We start from the raw sequence: 21595 nt of genomic DNA on the forward strand, positions 1-21595 counted from the left end.
AAACCCCGTGGACTGGAGCCTGATGGGCTACGGTCCATTGTGTCACGGAGTCAGACGTGACTGACCAACTGAGTATACTTAGAGCTAGGTTTGTTATGTCTTAACTTCTGAGGAGCAAGCATCTTTTAAATTTTGCATCCTCAGTGGTTCTGGAGCCCAAGAAAATAAAATCTGACACTGCTTCCAATTTTCCCCCTTCTATTTGCCAGGAAGTGATGGGGGCAGTTGCCATAATCTTAGTTTTTTGAATATTGAGTTTTAAACCAGCTTTTTCATTCTCTTCTTTTACCTTCATCAAGAGGCTCCTTAGTTCCTCTTCACTTTCTGCCATTAGAGTGGTGTTATCTGCATACATGGAACAACAGACTGGTTCCAAATACGAAAAGGAGTACGTCAAGGCTGTATATTGTCACCCTGTTTATTTAACTTATATGCAGAGTACATCATGAGAAACGCTGGACTGGAAGAAACACAAGCTGGAATCAAGATTGCTGGGAGAAATATCAATAACCTCAGATATGCAGATGACACTACCCTTATGGCAGAAAGTGAAGAGGAACTCAAAAGCCTCTTGATGAAAGTGAAAGTAGAGAGTGAAAAAATTGGCTTAAAGCTCAACATTCAGAAAACTAAGATCATGACATCCGGTCCCACCACTTCATGGGAAATAGATGGGGAAACAGTGGAAACAGTGTCAGACTTTATTTTTCTGGGCTCCAAAATCACTACAGATGGTGACTGCAGCCATGCAATTAAAAGACGCTTACTCCTTGGAAGGAAAGTTATGACCAACCTAGACAGCATATTCAAAAGCAGAGACATTACTTTGCCAACAAAGGTTCGTCTAGTCAAGGCTATGGTTTTTCCTGTGGTCATGTATGGATGTGAGAGTTGGACTCTGTAGAAGGCTGAGCACTGAAGAATTGACGCTTTTGAACTGTGGTGTTGGAGAAGACTCTTGAGAGTCCCTTGGACTGCAAGGAGATCTAACCAGTCCATTCTGAAGGAGATCAGCCCTGGGATTTCTTTGGAAGGAATGATGCTAAAGCTGAAACTCCAGTACTTTGGCCACCTCATGTGAAGAGTTGACTCATTGGAAAAGACTCTGATGCTGGGAGGGATTGGGGGCAGGAGGAGAAGGGGACGACAGAGGATGAGATGGCTGGATGGCATCACTGACTCGATGGATGTGGGTCTGAGTGAACTCAGAGTTGGTGATGGACAGGGAGGCGTGGCGTGCTGCGATTCATGGGGTCGCAAAGAGTCGGACACGATTGAGCGACTGATCTGATCTGCATACAACATGAAAATGCAACATTAAAAATTTTGTGGGACACATCTAAAGTAGTACTGAGACAGAAATTTATAGCACTGAACACATACATTAGAAACAAGGAGAAGCCTCAAATCAGTAATTTTAGGTAACACCTTAAGAATCAAAAAAAACCCCAACAAAATGAAAATTCCCTGGTGGTGCACCGGTTAGGAATCTGCTGAGAGTGCGAATTTAATTCCTAGTTGGGGAACTAAAATCCCATAAACTTTGCCGCAAGGCCAAATAAATAAATAAATAAAGGAGCACATAAGCTCAAAGTAAGCAAAAGGAGGGAAATAATAAATAGTAGAAATCAATTCAATTGAAAACAGAAAAACAATAGAGTAAGTCAGTGAAAGAAGGAGCTAGTTTTTTGGAGAGATTGATAAAATTGACAAGCCTTTATTAATATTAATGAGGGAAGAAAGAGAAGACAAATTACTAATACCAGCAGTGAAGCAGAGTATCACTACAGGCCGTACATCAAGAAGGTAATAGGGGAATGCTACAAACAACTGTAAACACACAAATTTGACTAGTTAAGATGAAAAAGACTGATTCTTTGAAAAGCATGAAGTACTACAGCATACCCAAGATGAGACAGAAAATCTGAATAGACCTCTATTAAGGAAACTGAATTACTAATTTAAAATTCCTTGAAAGAGCAAGTACAGACGATTTTGCTGGAGAATTCTACCAAACATTTGAAGAAAATAGTATTATTTCTACAGTCTCTTGCAGAAAATACAAAAGCAGGAAACAGTTTGCAATTTGTTTTATAAAGTTTGCACAGATAGCAAAAAGAAAAAGACAATAAGACAAAACAAAAAGAAACCCCCTACTTTTACATAGCAGTGTCCATCGTGAATAGAGACACACAAATCCTTTTTGTAATATACTATATAAAGTTAGAGAAAAAGAGTCACATGATCATGTCAATCAATGCTGACAAAGCATTTGACAAAACCCAACACCTATTTCATGATAAAAACTCTCAGTAAAATAAGAACAGGTGTTATGGATTGGATTGTGTTTCCCAGAAAGATGTGTTTAAATTCTAATTGACGCCTTAGAATGTGACTTTATTGCAGATGTAGTCTTTTATTGGCTTCCCTGGTAATCAGCTAAGACAGTAAAGAATCCGCCTGCAATGTAGGAGATGTGGGTTTGATCCCTGAGTTGGGAGCATCTCCTGGAGAAGGGAATGGCCACCCACCCCAGCGTTCGTTCCTGTGAAATCCCATGGACAGAGGAGCCTGGTGGGTGTCCATGGGGTCACAAAGAGTTAGACACGACTGAGCGACTAGCACTTCTACTTTTTAATCCCATATAAGTGGTGTCCTTATAAGAAAACAAGAGACACAGAGAGCACACAATGTGATGACAGGATGGGCCTAGATTAACAGTTACACCAGAAGCTAAGAGGAGGCAGGGAGAATTCTTGCCATAGCCTCAGAGGGAGTCTGATTCTGCTCTGACAGTTTAATTTTGAGCGTCCATCCTCCAGAACTATGAGAATAATTTGTTATTTTAAGTCACCCAATGTGTGACACTTTGTTATAGCAATCGTAGGAAACTAGTGCATAGGGGTACTTTAACTTGATAACATGAGTCTACAAAAAAGGCTTAGAGCTATCAATACTGTCGTATTTAATGGTGAAAAACTGAATGATTTTCCCTGTGATTTGGTGCAAAGTAGGGACATTCCCTCTTACACTCTTAATCAACTAGAAGTTCTAGCCAGAGCACTGAGGCCACAAATGAAATAGAATACATATGAATCAGAAAAGAAGAAATAAAGTTGTCCATTTTGGAGATGACATAATTATTTACACAAAGTTCAAGAACTAATTTGAACTGAGTTCAGCAAGATTACAGGATTCAAGATAAAAACCAGTGTGTTTTGCAAGAGGAAAGTTTTAGAGCTCTGCTGTACAACTGTGGGCGTGCAGTTGACAGTAGTGTACTAGGCACCTAAACATTCTGAGAGTTGTTGTTCAGTCACTCAGTTGTGTCCAACTCTGTTCAACCCCATGGACTTCGGCATGCCAGGCTTCCCTGTTCTTCACCATCTCCTGAAGTTTGCTCAACTTATGTCCATTGAGTCAGTGATGCCATCAAACTATCTCATCCTCCATCGCCCCCTTCTCGTCCTGCCTTCAGTCTTTCCCCAAATCAGGGATCTTTTCCAATGAGTTGGCTCTTCTCGTCAGGTGACCAAAGTATTGGAGCTTCAGCTTCAGCATCTGCCCTTCCAATGAATATCCAGGACTGATTTCCTTTACGATTGACTGCTTTGATCTCCTTGCAGTCCAAGGGACTCTGAACGGTCTTCTCCAACACGACAGTTCAAAAGGATCAATCTTCGGTGCTTAGCTTCTTTTATGGTTCAACTCTCCGATCCATATGTGACTACTGGAAAGACCGTCACTGTGACTATGTGGAACTTTGTAAGCAAAGTAATGAGTCTGCTTTTTAATACAATCTCTAGGTATGTCATAGCTTTTCTTCCAAGGACAAATTTTTTTTTAATTTCATGACTGCAGTTACCATACGCAGTGATTTTGGAGCCCAAGAAAAGAAAGTCTTTCACTGTTTCCCCATCTATGTGCCATAAAGTGAAAGGAGATCAGCCCTGGGTGTTCTTTGGAAGGAATGATGCTAAAGCTGAAACTCCAGTACTTTGGCCACCTCATGCGAAGAGTTGACTCATTGGAAAAGACTCTGATGCTGGGAGGGATTGGGGGCAGGAGGAGAAGGGCACGACAGAGGATGAGATGGCTGGATGGCATCACTGACTCGATGGACGTGAGTTTGAGTGAACTTCGGGAGATGGTGATGGACAGGGAGGCCTGGCATGCTGCGATTCATGGGGTTGCAAAGAGTCGGACATGACTGAGCGACTGAACTGAACTGAACTGAACCGATGGCATAAGATAGATGCCTTGATCTTATTTTTTGAACGTTGAGTTTTAAGCCAGCTTTTCACCTCTTAGATCTTCATCAAGAGGCTCTTTAGTTTTTCTTCACTTTCTGCCATAAGGCTATTGTCATCTGCCTATCTCAGGTTATCGATATTTCTCCCTGCAGTCTTGATTCCAGCTTGTCCTTCATCCAGCCCAGCGTTTGGCATGATGTATTCTGCATCTAAGTTAAATAAGCAGGGTGACAATGTACAGCCTTGATGTACTCCTTTCCCAGCTTTGAACCAGTCCATTTTTCCATGTCTGGTTCTAACTGTTGCTTCTTGACCTGCATACAGTTTTCTCAGGAGGCAGGCAAGGTAGTCTGGTATTCTATTCTAAGAATTTCCCACAGTTTATTGTGAGCCACAAAGTCAGAGGCTTTAGCATAGTTAATGAAGCAGAAGAAGATGTTTTTCTGGAATTCTGTTGCTTTTTCTGTGATCCAAAGGATGTTGGCAATTTGATCACTGGTCCCTCTGCCTTTCCTAAATCCAGCTTGTACGACCCAGATAATCATGATGGTGTGATCATTCACCTAGAGCCACACATCCTGGAATTGGAAGTCAAGTGGGCCTTAGAAAGCATCACTACAAACAAAGCTAGTGGAGGTGATGGAATTCCAGTTGAGCTATTTCAATCCTGAAAGTTGATGCTGTGAAAGTGCTGCACTCAATGTGCCAGCAAATTTGGAAAACTCAGCAGTGGTCACAGGACTGGAAAAGGTCAGTTTTCATTCCAATCCCAAAGAAAGGCAATGCCAAAGAATACTCAAACTACCACACAATTGCATTCATCTCACACGCTAGTAAAATAACGCTCAAAATTCTCCAAGCCAGGCTTCAGCAACATGTGAACCGTGAAATTCCTGATGTTCAAGCTGGTTTTAGAAAAGGCAGAGGAACCAGTGATCAAATTGCCCACATCTGCTGGATCATCAAAAAAGCAAGAGAGTTCCAGAAAAACATCTATTTCTGCTTTCTTGACTATGCCAAAGCCTTTGACTGTGTGGACCACAACAAACTGTGGAAAATTCTGGAAGAGATGGGAATACCAGACCACCTGCCTCTTGAGAAATTTGTATGCAGGTCAGGAAGCAACAGTTAGAACTGGACATGGAACAACAGACTGGTTCCAAATAGGAAAAGGAGTACGTCAAGGCTGTATATTATCACCCTGCTTATTTAACTTCTATGCAGAGTACATCATGAGAAACGCTGGGTTGGAAGAAGCACAAGCTGGGATAAAGATTGCCGGGAGAAATATCAGTAACCTTAGATATGCAGATGACACCACCCTTATGGCAGAAAGTGAAGAGGAACTAAAGAGCCTCTTGATGAAAGTGAAAGAGGAGAGTGAAAAAGTTGGCTTAAAGCTCAACATTCAGAAAACTAAGATCATGGCATCCGGTCCCACCACTTCATGGGAAAGAGATGGGGAAACAGTGGAAACAGTGTCAGACTTTGTTTTTTGGGTCTCCAAAATCATTGCAGATGGTGACTGCAGCCATGAAATTAAAAGACGCTTACTCCTTGGAAGGAAAGTTATGACCAACCTAGATAGCATATTCAAAAGCAGAGACATTACTTTGCCAACAAAGGTTCGTCTAGTCAAGGCTATGGTTTTTCCTGTGGTCATGTATGGATGTGAGAGTTGGACTGTGAAGAAGGCTGAGCACTGAAGAATTGATGCTTTTGAACTGTGGTGTTGGAGAAGACTCTTGAGAGTCCCTTGGACTGCAAGGAGATCCAACCAGTTCATTCTAAGGGAGATCAGTCCTGGGTGTTGTTTGGAAGGACTGATGCTAAAGCTGAAACTCCAGTACTTTGGCCACCTCATGTGAAGAGTTGACTCATTGGAAAAGACTCTGATGCTGGGAGGGATTGGGGGCAGGAGGAGAAGGGGACAAGAGAGGATGAGATGGCTGGATGGCATTGCCGACTCGATGGACATGAGTGAACTCCAGCAGTTGGTGATGGACAGGGAGGCCTGGAGTGCTGCAGTTCATGGGGTTGCAAAGAGTCGGACACAACTGAGTGAGAGAACTGAACTGAACATCTGAAAGTTCTTGGTTCACGCACTGTTAAAGCCTAGCTGAACGATTTGAGCATTTCCTTGCTAGCATGTGAAATGAGTGCAGTTTTGCGGTAGTTTGAACATTCTTTTGCATTACCCTTGTTTGGAATTGGAATGAAAACTGACTTTTCCAGTCCTGTGGCCACTTTTGAGTTGTCCAAGTTTGCTGGCATATTGAATGCAGCACTTTAACAGCATCATCTTCTAGGATTTTAAGTAGCTGAGCTGGAATTCCATCTCTTCCACTAGCTTTGTTCGTAGTGATGCTTCCTAAGGCCCACTTGACTTCACATTCCAGGATGTCTGGCTTTAGGTGAATGATCACACCATCGTGGTTATCTGGGTCATGAAGATCTTTTTTGTGCAGTTCTTCTGTATATTCTTTACGCCTCTTCTTAATATTTTCTGCTTGTGTTAGGTCCATACTGTTTCTGTCCTTTATTGATCCCATCTTTGCATGAAATGTTCCCTTGGTATCTCTGATTTTCTTGAAGAGATTTCTCGTCTTTCCCATTCTTTTGTTTTCCTCTACTTCTTTGCATTGATCACTGAGGAAGGCTTTCTTATATCTCCTTGGTATTCTTTGGCACTCTGCATTCAGATGGGCATATCTTGCCCTTTCTCCTTTGCTTTTTCTTTCTCTTCTTTTCACAGGTATTTGTAAGGCCTCCTCAGACAGCTTTTTTGCATTTATTTTTCTTGGGGATGGTCCTGATCACTGCCTCCTGTACATGTCACGAACCTCTATCCATAGTTTATCAGGCACTCTGGCTGTCAGATCTAATCCCTTGGATCGGTCACTTCCACTATATAATTGTAAGTGATTTGAGTTAGGTCATTCCTGAATGGTCTAGTTGTTTTCCTTACTTTCTTCAATTTAAGTCTGACTCTGCCACAGTCAGCTCCCTGTCATGTATTTGCTGACTGTATAGAGCTTCCTCAGAGGGTATATTTTTATTTTCCGTTTTTTTTTTTTCACCTGAACAAAGTGATACATTGTATTTCTGTATGCTAGAAATTACTTTTGGAAAACGACACTTTTTCACTCCTCCAAAAAAACTCTATTGTAAATTTAACAAATTATCTATAGGATTTATATGCTGAAAACTACAAAATTATGATGAAGGAAATCAGAGAAGGTCTAAATAAATGAAGAGATATCCTGTGTTCAAGAATGAGAAGACCCAGCCCTGTTTGCTTGATTTTTTGGGTTATTAGCAGAATTCAGTTCCCAAAGTCCTGGGACTGGCATCCGGGTTTCCTTGCTTGCTGTCAGTTTATACTTGTCTCAACCTTTTAGATTCCCCGGGCATTCCTTGGGGCTCATAGCCCCTTCCTCCATCTTTACAGCCTCTGACGGCACGTTGTGTCCATCTCAAGCTGTGAATCTCTTTTCCGTATCATCTCTCTAACCCAGCTGGGGAAGGGTCTCAGCTTTAGTGACTTATGTAATTATATTTGGCTCTTCTGGATAATCTAGTTTCTCTATTTTAAAGTCATATGATAGTAGTCATAACTCTGTAATTAATTTCCCATTTCTCGTGCAAGGCAATGCCTTCCTAGCTTCTGCTGTTAGGACGTGACCGTCTTACTTGGACGGGAGTGGGGTTGCTCTGCCTGGCACATGTGCACCCAGTGGTGGCTGCCTCCCCTGCCGTGGCCTGTCGGTGCCCGTGGCATTGTTCAGTCATTCCTTCATGTGCGTGGTCAGCACCAAAATCAGGTGATGTGTAAGTCTCTTACATAAAGTAGTGTTTGCATATAATCTATATGCGTTCTCATGTATACCTTAAATCATCTCTAGATTGCTTATAATACACAATACAATGTAAATTAGGCTAGGCAAATTGGTGTTAATACAACAGAAAGGCTATGTAAATAGTTGCTGGTATGTGGCAAGTTCATCCTTTGCCTTTTGGAACTTTTTGGAATTTTTGTTTTTTCAAATGTTCTTGTTCTGCAATTTGTTGAACTGGTGGATATGAAGTGCTGACTGTGCATAGGTTTTACACAAGGTCCTTGTTATGTGTTTATTACAAGGTCCTGATCCAGCTACTTGTGCTTGGCATAGGCCTTACCTTTGGTATTTAATGGTTTTGCACGTGTTCCCTCTGGCTTAGCGACTTCTATTTCTTTCTGCCACTGATCTGTTAAGACTCAAGGCAGACATCAGCCTGTTTGGCCCCTGGAGGGGTCGATGCTGCTGCACCTTCAGTTCCTTTGTTGCCATGATTATAGTGCTACTTACTTTATGGAAATAATTTTGCTTGACATTTCTTTTAACTGATAGTCTGTGCATTTTCTTAAGGGCAAAGAACGTGTTTTTTCAGCTTTGTATTTCTCATTCATCTGGTCCCATCACTTCATGGCAAATAGATGGGGAAACAGTGGAAAGAGTGGCTGACTTTAGTTTTTGGGCTCCAAAATCACTGCAGATGGTGATTGCATCCATAAAATTAAAAGACGCTTACTCTTTGGAAGGAACCTAGACAGCATATTAAAAAGCAAGAGACGTTATTTTGTCAACAAGGGTCTGTCTAGTCAAGGCTATGGTTTTTACAGTGGTCACGTATAGATGTGAGAGTTGGACTGTGAAGAAAGCTAAACACTGAAGAATTGATGCTTTTGAACTGTGGTGTTGGAGAAGATTCTTGAGAGTCCCTTGGACTGCAAGGAGATCCAAGGAGAGATCAGTCCTGGGTGTTCATTGGCAGGACTGATGTTGAAGCTGAAACTCTGGCTACCTGATGCGAAGAGCTGACTCATTTGAAAAGACCCTGATGGTAGGAAAGATTGAGGGCAGGAGGAGAAGGGGACAACAGCGGACGAGATGGTTGGAAGGCCTCACCGACTCAATGGACTTGGGTTTGGGTGGACTCCGGGAGTTGGTGATGGACAGGGAGGCCTGTTCTGGAGTCCATGGGGTCGCAAAGAGTCGGGCAGGACTGAGCGACTGAACTGAACTGAACTGAGTGCAGTATGAAGCACACAGTGAACCCCTACTAACGGCTGACTGACTTGATTAATGAACGGTTGTTTTAGTAGTGGTGAAACGTCAACCTTCGAGCAGCAGTCAAGTCCTAAAGTGTGATGTAGGACAGGGACTCAGGTTCATCATCCTTGGTTCAGGATGGACAAGAACTAGTTCTGGGATCACGATTGATGTTTCTGTTTCGAAGGCTGAGACAGGCTCGGTGATGCTGCATGGAGCATGTCATCACTTGGTGCCTTTTGCTACATGTATAAAGTTCCGGGCAGGAGCCTGGGCATTGGCAGACCTAGATGCTGTTTCAAGCGACCTTAGCTTCTCTTAAGGTGACCTGTTACCTATACAGTTGACCCTTGAACAGGATGGATTTGAACCACATGAGTCCACTTCTAAGTGGATTTTTTTCGGTTGTGAATACTATTATACTGCACAATCTGAGCTTGCTTAAATCTGCAGATATGGAGGAACCCCAGATATGGATATGGAGAGCTGACTATAGTCATACACTGATTTTTGACCAAGTGGGGGGTCAGTGACCTTAAGCTGTGTTGTTCAAGGATCAGCGTGGGAGGTTCTTCAGCTTCGTTCTAAAACCATTTGAGTCTGTGCCAGACTTAGTCTGTGCCAGGTGATTTAAACACAAATAAGCAATGGTCCCTATCTGGTAGGTTTATTCCACCTCTGACAATCTGTGATGTGTTTGTCTTTTTCTTCTTTAGAGCACACTTGGGAAGAGAGGTAATAACTTTTGTCTGTAGGAAACAGATAGTGCTTTTCTTTGGCCAGGAAGTAAATTTGAGACCCGATTATCATTTTTGCTTTTTGAGGTGACTGTATTTGTTTCATAAAGCCAAAAATACACCAGAAACCACTTTGCACTTTTGATGTCATCCTGTGTCTGGAAGAAGTAACAGTTTTCAAAGCCTAAGCTTCTTTGAACATTTAAAGGTGGTTTGAACATTTAATCCAAGACCAGCTGCCCCTCTCTCTCCTCTTTTTTTTTTTCCTTTCTTCTTCTGTTAGTATTTCACCTCTTTTTTTTCTTCTGCATTGAGACCCTTCTAGGAAGTGCTAAATGGTAATACACTTAGAATCTTGAAGCAATTAAAAGAGAAGAGTTTGGTATTTCCTGTCGTATAATTTTAAGAGGTAGCTTTTGTGTTAAATTAGTACTTAGCATGTTACTTTTTGCTGTTTTAAAGCAATTTTTTTTCCATTACAAATGTCATACTAATCTCTGTCATTTCTATTCATGAATAAAAAACAGTTGCACAGAGCTTCTTCATTCATGAGTGCAAATTTTAGTTAAACCCGTGGTGCCCTATGACGCTGTGCTGACAGGCACAGAATACATAGCACAGATTTTGTTTCCTGAAGATTCATTGTCTATAGATCAGTTGATAATTTTTTTTTCCAGGTTGCTTCTTACACTGATGATGAGAAATTTTTCACTTCTGTAGAAAGCTATGGATTTTAATAAACCTCTGTCAGGACTGCAAACCTACCTACTCAATATCACTTTTTTATCTTGAACATCTTTTCCAGGAAAGATAGGAGATGATATTTGCCCCTACTCTTAAAAATAACTGCTGAAAATTGTAGGGCTGAGGGCAAAGCTTTTGGGACAATGAGTTTGTGAGTGATAACTTCTTAATACAATATGTTGGTCTTGCAAATTTTTAAGAAAAACAAGAAACCTTTTTATGCATTTATTTTGTTTTAAACCATTACATATTCAGTAATTGCATTCACCAGCTTTCATTTTATGTTTAAATATTAGTGCTTCTTTTGTTATCAAGCATCTTAGCTTCCTCTTCCTGCATCCTGTCTGACTTGCCCTGTTTTTGGTATGTTTTACAAAATGTAAAGTGTAGTCTGGCTTTCAGAAGGCTGTTGCCAGCCTCTCTGATTTTATTGTTGTTGATAAATCAATTCCCACCATGAGTTAAAGGCTTATCGTGTAAAGTAACAGGGTATAGTGCTTCTTTACATTCAGCTTTTATAGAGAATTAGTTCATGCGTAATACTTTGCCCACCTGATGCGAGGAACCGACTCATTTGAAAAGACCCTGATGGTGGGAAAGATGGAAGGTGGGAAGAGAAGGGGATGACAGAGGATGAGAAGGTTGGATGGCATCACCGATGCAATGGGCATGAGTTTGAGTAAACTCCAGGAGTTGGTGATGGACAGGGAAGCCTGGTGTGCTGCAGTCCATGGGGTTGCAAAGAGCTGGACACGACTGAGTGACTGAACTGAACTGAATATGCATGACTAGGTGTGATTTTTACTGTAATGACTCATATTCTGCTTTGTAGAAAACAGTTATTTAGTTTGTCCAGAAATAGTTGATTTGAGAACTTCTGTGGATCCCAGTATTCTATTATTAGTTGTTATATTAGTAATGATAAATTTTTGAAATAGCTCTCCAACATGAACATACTATGTGCATGCATGTGTGTGTGCTAAGTTGCTTCAGTTGTGTCCGACTCTGTGTGACCTTATGGACTGTAGCCCGCCAGGTTTCTCTGTCCATGGGATTCTCTAGGCAAGCATACTGAAGTGGGTTGCCATACCCTCCTCCAGAGGATCTTCTCGACTCAGGGATCAAGCCCGTGTCTCTTAAATCTCCTGCATTGGCAGCTGGGTTCTTTACCACTGGCAGCACCTGGGAATTATGTGCAATAGTATCTTCTTTTTCCATTAGTATAATTTTAAAGTATCTGTATATTTTGTTATAAGGCAGTTTTAGGAGTAGCAAGTTTATTTTCCATAACGATTGAAAGTGATATAAGTATGAATGATCTTTATATTAGCTTTAGAATATTTTTTATGGGTATACTTTTGAAAACAGAGATTGTTGAAATTCACTAACTTTTACTGTGAAGTACTAAGACAGGAGGGCCTGATGAGCAGAGTCTGTCCACATATCTTAGTGCCAGCTCTCAAAAAACCCTCTAATTACTTCTTGTGTGTTTGATTTCAAGCTTCCCTGCTGCAAGTGAAATTAGAATAAGTACAGAATAGGATGTCATCAAGGAGTTAAGTGGGATGTTATAGGTGTTTTCATGAAACGTGAAAGTAGATTTGAAATGACTACAGGTAATTTGTTAAGTGCATTCTTGAATTATTCTTATGGATAAGAGATGAGTAAAATGGTTTGAGAAGAGTCTGTCAATCTAAATGGCAGATTCTTTTTTGGGTGGTGGTTAAAATCAAGCTGGTTTTAGAAAAGGCAGAGGAACCAGAGATCAAATTGCCAATATCCGATGGATCATTGAAAAAGCAAGAGAGTTCCAGAAAAACATCTATTTCTGCATTATTGACCATGCTAAAGCCTTTGACTGTGTGGATCACAACAAACTGTGGAAAATTCTGAAAGATATGGGAATACCAGACTACCTTACCTGCCTTTCCCCCACTTTTTATAAGATAAATTGTTACCATTATTTTATTTATTGTGCTAGGTTTTTCAGATCACTGCTGATTCTCCTAGGGTAGTTTTACTATAATAGGTGTGAGCTGTTGTCTGTTGGCAGAGTTATCCTAATTACTTACATGTTGTTCTTTAGTTGCTAAGGGAAGGTGAAAGTGAAGTCGCTCATTCGTGTCTGACTCTTTGCAACCCCATGGACCATAGGCTCCTCTGTCTGAGGGATTTTCTAGACAAGAATACTGTAGTAGGTGGCCGTTTCATTCTCCAGGGAATCCTCCTGACCCAGGGATCGAACCCATACCTCCTTCATTGCCAAGTGGATTCTTTACCACTGAGCCACCAGTAGAAATCCCAGTTACATACATACTCTGATTATATTAATGGGTTTACAGAATGGAGGTGGTTGTGTCAAGATGGAAATACTCATTTAAAAATAATAATGAAGCTTTTTTGAAAAATACAGATGAAGTTTGAAATTTTAAGAAATTGTTAACATGTATAAGGATGTATTTTAGTGATTCGGAAAATTCTCATAGAACATGCTTTTTACAGTATTTTGACTACATTTTTCAGTAATCTTTTTCTTTATGTAGACCAGAGTCCTGTCTCTTCAAATGTTGCTACCTTGCCCAGTGTCTGCTCTTCGGAACAGTCTAGACTGGGGCTTGCCCAGTGGTGAGCTGGTGAATGTTTAACCGCCAGCTCTCTGGGTGAGATGGTGCTCTGACCAGCAGCGTCAGCTGCTTCTGTCGTGTCAGTACTTCCAACATGGCAGGTTTTAACTGCTCATGTGATGTCAGTGGACATGGGGTAGGGGCGCTCTGGGCATGCGAAGCTCTCACAAAGCTGAGTGCAAGCTGGGGTCCGCATCCCATTGGCTGTCCCATTATTGCTGCTGCTTTCACAACTAAGATTGTGAATCATGAATACCTTTATATTATAGTGTTATTCTTTTGTTGTAGTTATGACTAGATTATCACAAGTGCAGAATATTTGTGAGTATATGTCATTATCATGATAAAACTCGAATACTGACTTAATATAAGACTGTCGGTTTTTCTGTTTTTCAGTTGGGTGGAAAGCTTTGGACATGAGGGGCTTGGATTATTACTGGACATCTTGGAAAAGCTGATTAGTGGCAAAATGTAAGTATTGCTAATCATTATTTCCAGTTAAGCTACATTTGCATGTCCATGGATGATTCCAACACTGATATCTTTCATGCAGACAAGAAACAATTGTGAAGAAGAATCAGCACAAAGTCATACAGTGTCTGAAGGCCTTGATGAATACCCAGGTATGCACATAGGTAGCTGTATTGTTCTTTATTAGTTCTTACAGAAAGTTTTATGAAGTGGAGTTATGTAATACAGAATTTGCACCAAAGTAATGTATTGCTTTGGTAAGCTCTTCAGTTTATAATGGAAAAATTTTGAATTGTGTTGTTCTGGTTTTGTGTCAAATGAACTGTGTATCAACAGGAGATACTTGGGGATAAATAGACCCTCTTCTGCTGTTTCATTCTTTGTACACAGATTAATTCTCTTTTCCTCCTGTCCTTCCTCCCTACCTCAGTACCTCCCTGTCTGTCTGCGTTTTGGCTCCTCTTTCTTCTTCCCTTCCTTCCTTTTTAATTTTCAAAAGTATAGCATGAATCAGCTTGGAAGTCATACATGATTATTAAATATGATCTTCAGTAATACTTATTACCAAAGAATTAAGTTGGAAAAACTTAGTTTTTATAATCTAGGAATTTAAATCTTTAATGAAATTAATGTGAACAGATATGAATAGATCCCAGAGGTGGAGCAATGATACTTAATGCAAGTGCAGCTAATGCTTAAACAATGCATGTTTGAACTTCACTGATCCACGTACTTGAGGATTTTTTAAATAAATACATATTTGTACTGTAAAAGTATTTTGTCTTCCTTATGGTTTTTTTCAATAACATTTTCTTTTCTCTACCTTATTTTAAAAATATAGTATATAATGCATTTGACATATAAAATATATTAATCAACTGTTTTTGTTATTGGTAAGGAGTCAAGAGTAGGCTAAGTAAGTAAGTTTTTGGGGAATCAAGTATTATACTCAGATTTTTGCCTGCCTGAGGAGTTGGTGCCCGTAGTGCCTGTGATGTGCAAGAGTCAGCTGTAATATTGAAACCAAATATAATATGGCGAATCTGCAGTTTGAATATTTAAGGAGCATACATTAGAAGAGAGAAATGGTTTTGCCCTGTACTGAAGTTCGGTTTCTCTAACAGTGTTTCTTTTCTTTCATACTGTTAACTGCAGAAGTTAGCTCTGTTCCAGGATGTGTCTCTAGCTCTAACATATAAATGCATCTACCTCCTGATCGTGTGCAAAAATGATAAGTGTTTTCGTTCATTAGACAGTGGGAGAGGAAATTTTACCTATGGTAGATGATGTGTGTTTTATGGCAAAACTGTATAGTTCTGATAATTTTTAAAAATTCATTTTAAAAATAAATCCTTAGAGAACTTCATACTTAAGTACTTGTTAAATTATTAACATTTACTTTTCTATTGATTAAATGCAGCAAAAAGTTACATTTTCTAATTATTTTTCTTACTGGACTATTTATGAATTTTTCATCATTTTCTGAAGCCTAAATTTCTGTTTTTAGCCAATGAAATATTTTTAACCTCCATGCTTTCTCTAATCAGATATAATTTCAGGGAAAATTTCTGTTATAGAAATCACAACCCCATTCTATGTTGAACTGATTGTTCTGTGACAGTTTGATTTTAGATATATTATGTAACTTAGTGAATAAAGGAATCAGACTGTTAATAAGGGGTTTCCCAACTGAGCCTGTAATACTTGCTGTGGCGGCAGTTGGGGTGGGGGGTGGGACCGCCTAAAGTAGGAATATGAATTGGGAATATCAGTGGTGAAAGCTGAGTAAAAAAAACTCAGGAATGTTTTTTAAAAACCAAAGGAGTATTTGAATCATAATTTGAATTTGAGAAGAATGTCATGGTTAAAGTGAGGGGTTATATAGGAGGTAATATTCTTACTTGGTTTGAGATCAAATTGGAAAGAGAGTAAACTTTATGTGTTTATATTCTAATTAATATAATGTGATTTAATTGTTATAGTAGTGGATGATTTTGTTTCTAGTTTATGTATATGGAGTTTATATATAGTTTATGTATATACATTAAATATATTATTATTTGCATTTATTGCTACCACTCATGCTGATACAAATAAAAAATTACTAAAAAACTTTACTGGTACTTGGAATTAGTATTTTAATGTCTGAATTGTAAAGTTAATTGTATGTGGGATTTTTGGTTAATTTTTTTTCCCGTACCTACTGTCAAATCTGTATAAAAGTTAATTGAATGATGAAAAATATAGTCTTTAAGAGAAAAAACAAGTATGATACCTATTATGAGCAAATCTAATAGCATTGCATGCAATAGAATACTAAATAGAAGTTTATAGTAGTTTTTAACTAGAAGAAAATTTTGATTATTTATGAGAAAATAAAAACCAAGATAGCTTTTGGTGTGTTTCTTATGGCACTCAGCTAGCTCGCCTTGTTTCTGAAGCCAGTTTCTTCCTCTTTGCTGCTGGGATTAACTCATTGTGGATAGTTATTCAGCACTAGTGTTCGTGTGTTAGGCATGCTACACAGGATTTAGGGGATTCACCTTCCCCCATCGAACACAACTTCAGTGGCCCGAAATTCCATCTCTTAAGTAATAATAGGCCTCAAGTAGAATGCAAATGGAACCTGGCACTGGTTCTCAGTTTAGAACGCGTGTGTTTTCCTATAATCTGAAGTGGATCCTTGACATTAAGTGGAGAGACATTCTCAGACCTTCCGCAATTTGCCATCATCTCTCTAACCTTATAGTAGCCTTTATTTAATGCACTTTGAATGCCAGTGCTGGTAAGTTGACTGTTTCTCTCACAGTCCGTGGGTTTTGTTTTATTATTATTATTTTTTTAAATAATCGAATGAGAAAAATTCTATAGAAGTATGAAGCAGTTCAGTCTTTAGCTCTAGATACTCATTTGTGGTAATCTGGCCTCCTTCCAGTCTCAAAACAAGCACCGTCCAATATTCTATTGGCAAAGTCAAGAGAATATTGCCTGTGAAGAAGCTTTGAGTTCACAGGACGCTGGTGGGAACCAGGAGATCAGGGAATGCTCCCATTCTGATGCGGGAAGGGCAGGTGCTGGCCCAGGCCAGCCCAGTGTGTGGGAAGGGCAGGGAAGTGCTAGCCTCGGGTTATTAGGACAGAGCCAGCCTTTTGGTACTTGGTAATCAGTGGCTGATTGACTTTTTGAATTGGGTCTCAGTGATAATTTACAAACCTCTGACAATTCCCTGGAATGATTGTCAAGGCATGTTATAGTCTCTGGCTCCATGCCTGCTTTTCTTTGTTTCCAGGTATGAAACAGCTTCGGATATCACAAAAGTGAGCATTTCTTGGCTGCTTCTTTGTAAACATTTCCTTGTGGCCAACAGGATAGAGAAGTCACTTCAGACATCATACCCTGGGGCCCTTGGCCCTTCTGTTTGTACTTCCTTCTTTTTACCTGTGTTCCTTAGACAGTGGTTTGAAGTGAGTGCAATATTTCACTACAATGTGAAGCTTCTTTAAATAAATGCCATTTACAAGATAGGAAAGATAAATAAGATTTCATAGCACTCAAAGCATTTGGATCTAAGATTGTTACAGATTTAACTTTGATACTGATGAGTGAATGAGTGAGTGAAGTCGCTCAGTTGTGTCCGACTCTTTGCGACCCCGTGGACTGTAGCCTACCAGGCTTCTCTGTCCATGGGATTCTCCAGGCATGAATACTGGAGTGGGTTACCATTTCCTTCTCCAGGGGATCTTCCCGACCCAGGGATCGAACCCAGGTCTCCTGCATTGGAGGCAGAAGCTTTAACCTCTGAGCCACCAGGGAAGCCTGGTGATACTGATATCTAATGCTAATTTTGAGTTTAATTGGGATTAAGGTCCTTTTTAGAGCTTGGTATTAATAGTAATTCTATTTAACTAATTTCTCACTCTTTAAAAGGATCCTCTGGGATGTAGCGTGAATAAATAGTACTGTTGTATTGCTTTCATTCATCCTCTGTTATTTGATACTTATCTCCCATAGATTGTAAGTGGGCCCTAAGAGAGGTATACATCTTTAAATCAAAATACTGAGTCGTTAATATAATTCCTTATCTTCCAGTAGGATGTGACATCCTAGCAGTAGCAAACAAACCTTGTTTACATTCAAAATCATCCCATTTATATTAATATTATGTGTTGTCTTTCTGATGACAAAATATCATTCTGATCAGAATACATATATTCTGCAGTAGTTTCTACATGGTATCAGCCCAAATCACCCTTCAGCTTCTGCCCATTTATGAACCAAGTGTTACTGTCTAGGCCTGCAGTGTGGAATGTGGTTATCACGTGCGGCTCCTGAGCCCTTGAGATGTGACCACTCTGAACTGAGATGTGCTCTGAGTGTGGAATACACATTGGATTTTGAATACTTAGGAGAAAAGAAAAAGTGAAAATATCTCATCAGTAAATGCTTTGTAGTGATTACATGTTGAAATGATGACCTTTTGGATGTATTGAAACGCTTCTATTAAATTGAGTTTTGCTTGGCATTTTACGTAGTGCCAGGGGTTCACACTGTAATTCTCGGACAGTGCTCTGTGGTTCTGTACCTCCTACCACCCTTCCTTCCCACAGGAGAGTTCCTCCTGTGCATTTTGTGTGTGCCTGTTGGGGATCTCAGTATTCCTCACTGCTTTTCCCTTTCTCTAGTTGGCCACCTGCCTATCTAATAATTGTCAGTTATGTTGCTGAAAATTACCTGTGAGCGGTCATCTGTATTTGATTGATTTTTTTAGTTTTTAATGTAAAGGGAATAGTTATATGAAATTTTTTTAGAATGTTATACATTCTTTATATTTTCTCACTTTACTACATGTACGAGTATAGTTTCTTATAAACATTCTTTTAATAACTGCATTTTCTTACCACTAAAATTTAACCCTTTTTCTCCAAATGTTGTAGTATGGCTTGGAAAGAATTATGAGTGAAGAGAGGAGTCTTTCTTTGCTAGCCAGAGCCATTGATCCTGAGCAGCCTGGCATGATGATGGATGTGGTTAAGCTCCTTTCTGCAGTGTGCATCGTAGGGGAGGAAAGCATGTAAGTCTCAACTTGTTTCTCTTGTTACACAGTAATTTAATACAGTTTGATTCAATAATGTTTTCATTATTCTATTTTAGTCTAGAATTTATTTTAAATAAATGAAGTATACTTAAGCAGCTTATTTAGATTCATATTGGCTGAACAGAAATGAAAAATTTTTTTCTCTTAATTGATACAGTAGTTAAGGACTGACATGTTTCTATGAAAAATGGATTTCTTTATTATTTTTAAACTGTTTTGAACTCAGACCTTGAATAAACAGTCTAAATGAAGACTTTGAAAAATATACAGATTGGTTCTGTTTCTTATGATTTTTTTCAGATAGAAGTATTAGTGAATAATTGATACTGTAATGGTTGAGGGTAGAATGTGTTGACCATAAAGTGTATCGTAAAGTTTAAACTTTAAAGACGTTATCTACAATTTCTAAAGCTGTAACTAAAAAGCCATTACATGTATTGAAAGATAAAGATAAACCTTTTGTCTTTTTAAGGAAGATTAGTGTTCTTATTACAAGAGAGCATTTAAAAATTACTTAAAATGCCTTTTATATATGGTAAAGATATTCAAACTGAACAACCAACAGAGCAAACAGAAGTGGCCTTCTGACCTCCTAAGTGTGGGCAGAGCCCTGTGAGTGAAACCCCCAGCACACATTGGAAACTTGTCCATGGGGGGCCTGTGGGTCCGCTGACTGGAGCCCTGCTCAGCTGGACTTTGCTGGGGAGGCAGCAGGCACCACGTGGCTGGTGCCCCTCCCTGGATGAGGCCAAGTCTGCTGCAGTCCCAGCTGCAAAGCCATGCGTGCAGCTTTAGCACTCTCCCGTTTTAAGAAGGCCACCCAAGGGTGAATTTAATGTAGAAGCATGGTGTGCCTCCTCTGTGCTCCCCTCGCCTCTCTTTCTCTCTGCTCCCTGTGTCTTCTTCCTCTTCCCCCTCCTCCCCTGCATCCTGTGCCTTCTCTTTTCTCTTCCCTCTTCCCTTCTTGTCCTTCTCTTCCTTTATCCTCTTTCTCCTTTTCCTCCTTCCTCTTCTACTCTTTTTCCTTCACTTCCATATTACTTTTATTATTTCTTGACTTCAGATAGATTGTTTAAATGATGTAAAGAACTGTTAGGACTAAAGTGTCTATGTCCACAAACTGAGATTTTACAGTATACTGGGTACTGTTAGCATGAGTATTCTTTAAAGAAATAGCAAGTATATTTCTTACATAACCACCATTCTTTATATTTGACTATAATTACTTACTGCTGTATGTGTTTGGCCACCAGAAGTTCATTTACTTACACTCAAGGCAGAGTAGAGTTGTAGTGATTAAAAGCAGTCTGGATCCTCATCCTTGCTCTAGCACTCTACCATTTAGTAGATGTGAGACCTTAGACAAATTGCTTAACCCTTTTCTGCTTCAGTTTCCTAACTTACAGAATAGAATAGCAATAATACCTACTTTATAGAATGACGTACATTAAAACTAGCTAATATTAATATTTATAACAGTTTATATAGTACCTGATGTATAGTAAGCACTATATAAATGTTTGACAAATAAATATGATCATAGGGTTATTATGAGGAATAAATGAATATGTAACATGGTTTGTGCTTGATATGTGCTATGTAGTCAGTAAGACACTTATAAAATGTTACTGCTTGCCTAGAAGTAGTGACTCTGGAGCGTAGTAGGTTAAGCTACTAATTTTGAGTTACTTGGGTTATTTGCTGTTTGCAGTTTAATTTGTAATTTTCCAATAGCCTTGAAGAAGTCTTAGAAGCTTTAACATCAGCTGGAGAAGAAAGAAGAATTGACAGATTTTCTTCTATTGTGGAAGGTCTTCGGCACAATTCAGTTCAGTTGCAAGTAGGTTTCATGTTTATCATTAATATATTTTGTAAATGTTTACTGACTGACTTATATTTAATAATAACATGTAAAACTGTTCAGATCAGTTCAGTTCAGTCACTCAGTCATGTCCAACTCTTTGCGACCCCATGAATTGCAGCATGCCAGGCCTCCCTGTCCATCACCAACTCACAGAGTTCACTCAAACTCATGTCCATCGAGTTGGTGATGCCATCGAGCCATCTCATCCTCTGTCATCCCCTTCTCCTCCTGCCCCCAATCCCTCCCAGCATCAGGGTCTTTTCCAGTGAGTCGACTCTTTGCATGAGGTGGCCAAAGTATTGGAGTTTCAGCTTCAGTATCAGTCCTCCTATCTGAAAAATTGAGAGTTTTCATGAGTAAAGAGACTGAGGTATACGTAGAGATGTTCAGATATTTTAAGTGCTCCCAAAACATCATGTTAGATTGAAACATTATAGTACCCAAGTTACCTATCTAATATTCATTTAATTTTTCTTTCTTGACACAATAATTTTATTGCTATAATTTTTGTTATAGCCATTGCTAATCAAACATGAGTATCTTTAAAGAATTATTGTAGCCTGATTTCTATCTTCAAGTTTTAAAAAATCTAATTGGTGTGGTTGGGACCTGGCTATAGAGAATTTTTAAAGATCCTCAGATGATTTTAATGCATAATAAAATTTGGAAACTGAGGTTGCTAATAGATATGAAGTAAATCTGTTTTACACTTAG

The 21595-nt window shown here is 39.4% G+C and overlaps 1 protein-coding gene across 7 annotated transcripts in view; it reads left to right on the plus strand.

Moving 5' to 3' along the window:
* DIAPH3 (diaphanous related formin 3) overlaps nucleotides 1–21595 on the plus strand; it is a 562435-nt gene that overhangs the window by 154154 nt on the left and 386686 nt on the right. For 6 of the 7 annotated variants that reach the window (XR_009739822.1, XM_061434429.1, XM_061434430.1 and 3 more), the window contains 4 exons: nucleotides 13848–13922; nucleotides 14005–14074; nucleotides 18857–18993; nucleotides 20752–20857. Coding sequence is in view for 6 of the 7 variants with exons in the window: in XM_061434429.1 (XP_061290413.1) it covers nucleotides 13848–13922; nucleotides 14005–14074; nucleotides 18857–18993; nucleotides 20752–20857 (388 nt within the window). In the remaining variant the exon portion in view is untranslated. Of the gene's footprint in view, nucleotides 1–13847; nucleotides 13923–14004; nucleotides 14075–16576; nucleotides 16708–18856; nucleotides 18994–20751; nucleotides 20858–21595 lie in introns of those variants that run through there. The other variant, XM_061434434.1, reaches the window with a different exon arrangement.

This window comes from Bos javanicus, chromosome 12 (assembly GCF_032452875.1).
Source record: "Bos javanicus breed banteng chromosome 12, ARS-OSU_banteng_1.0, whole genome shotgun sequence".
Taxonomy (NCBI): domain Eukaryota; kingdom Metazoa; phylum Chordata; class Mammalia; order Artiodactyla; family Bovidae; genus Bos; species Bos javanicus.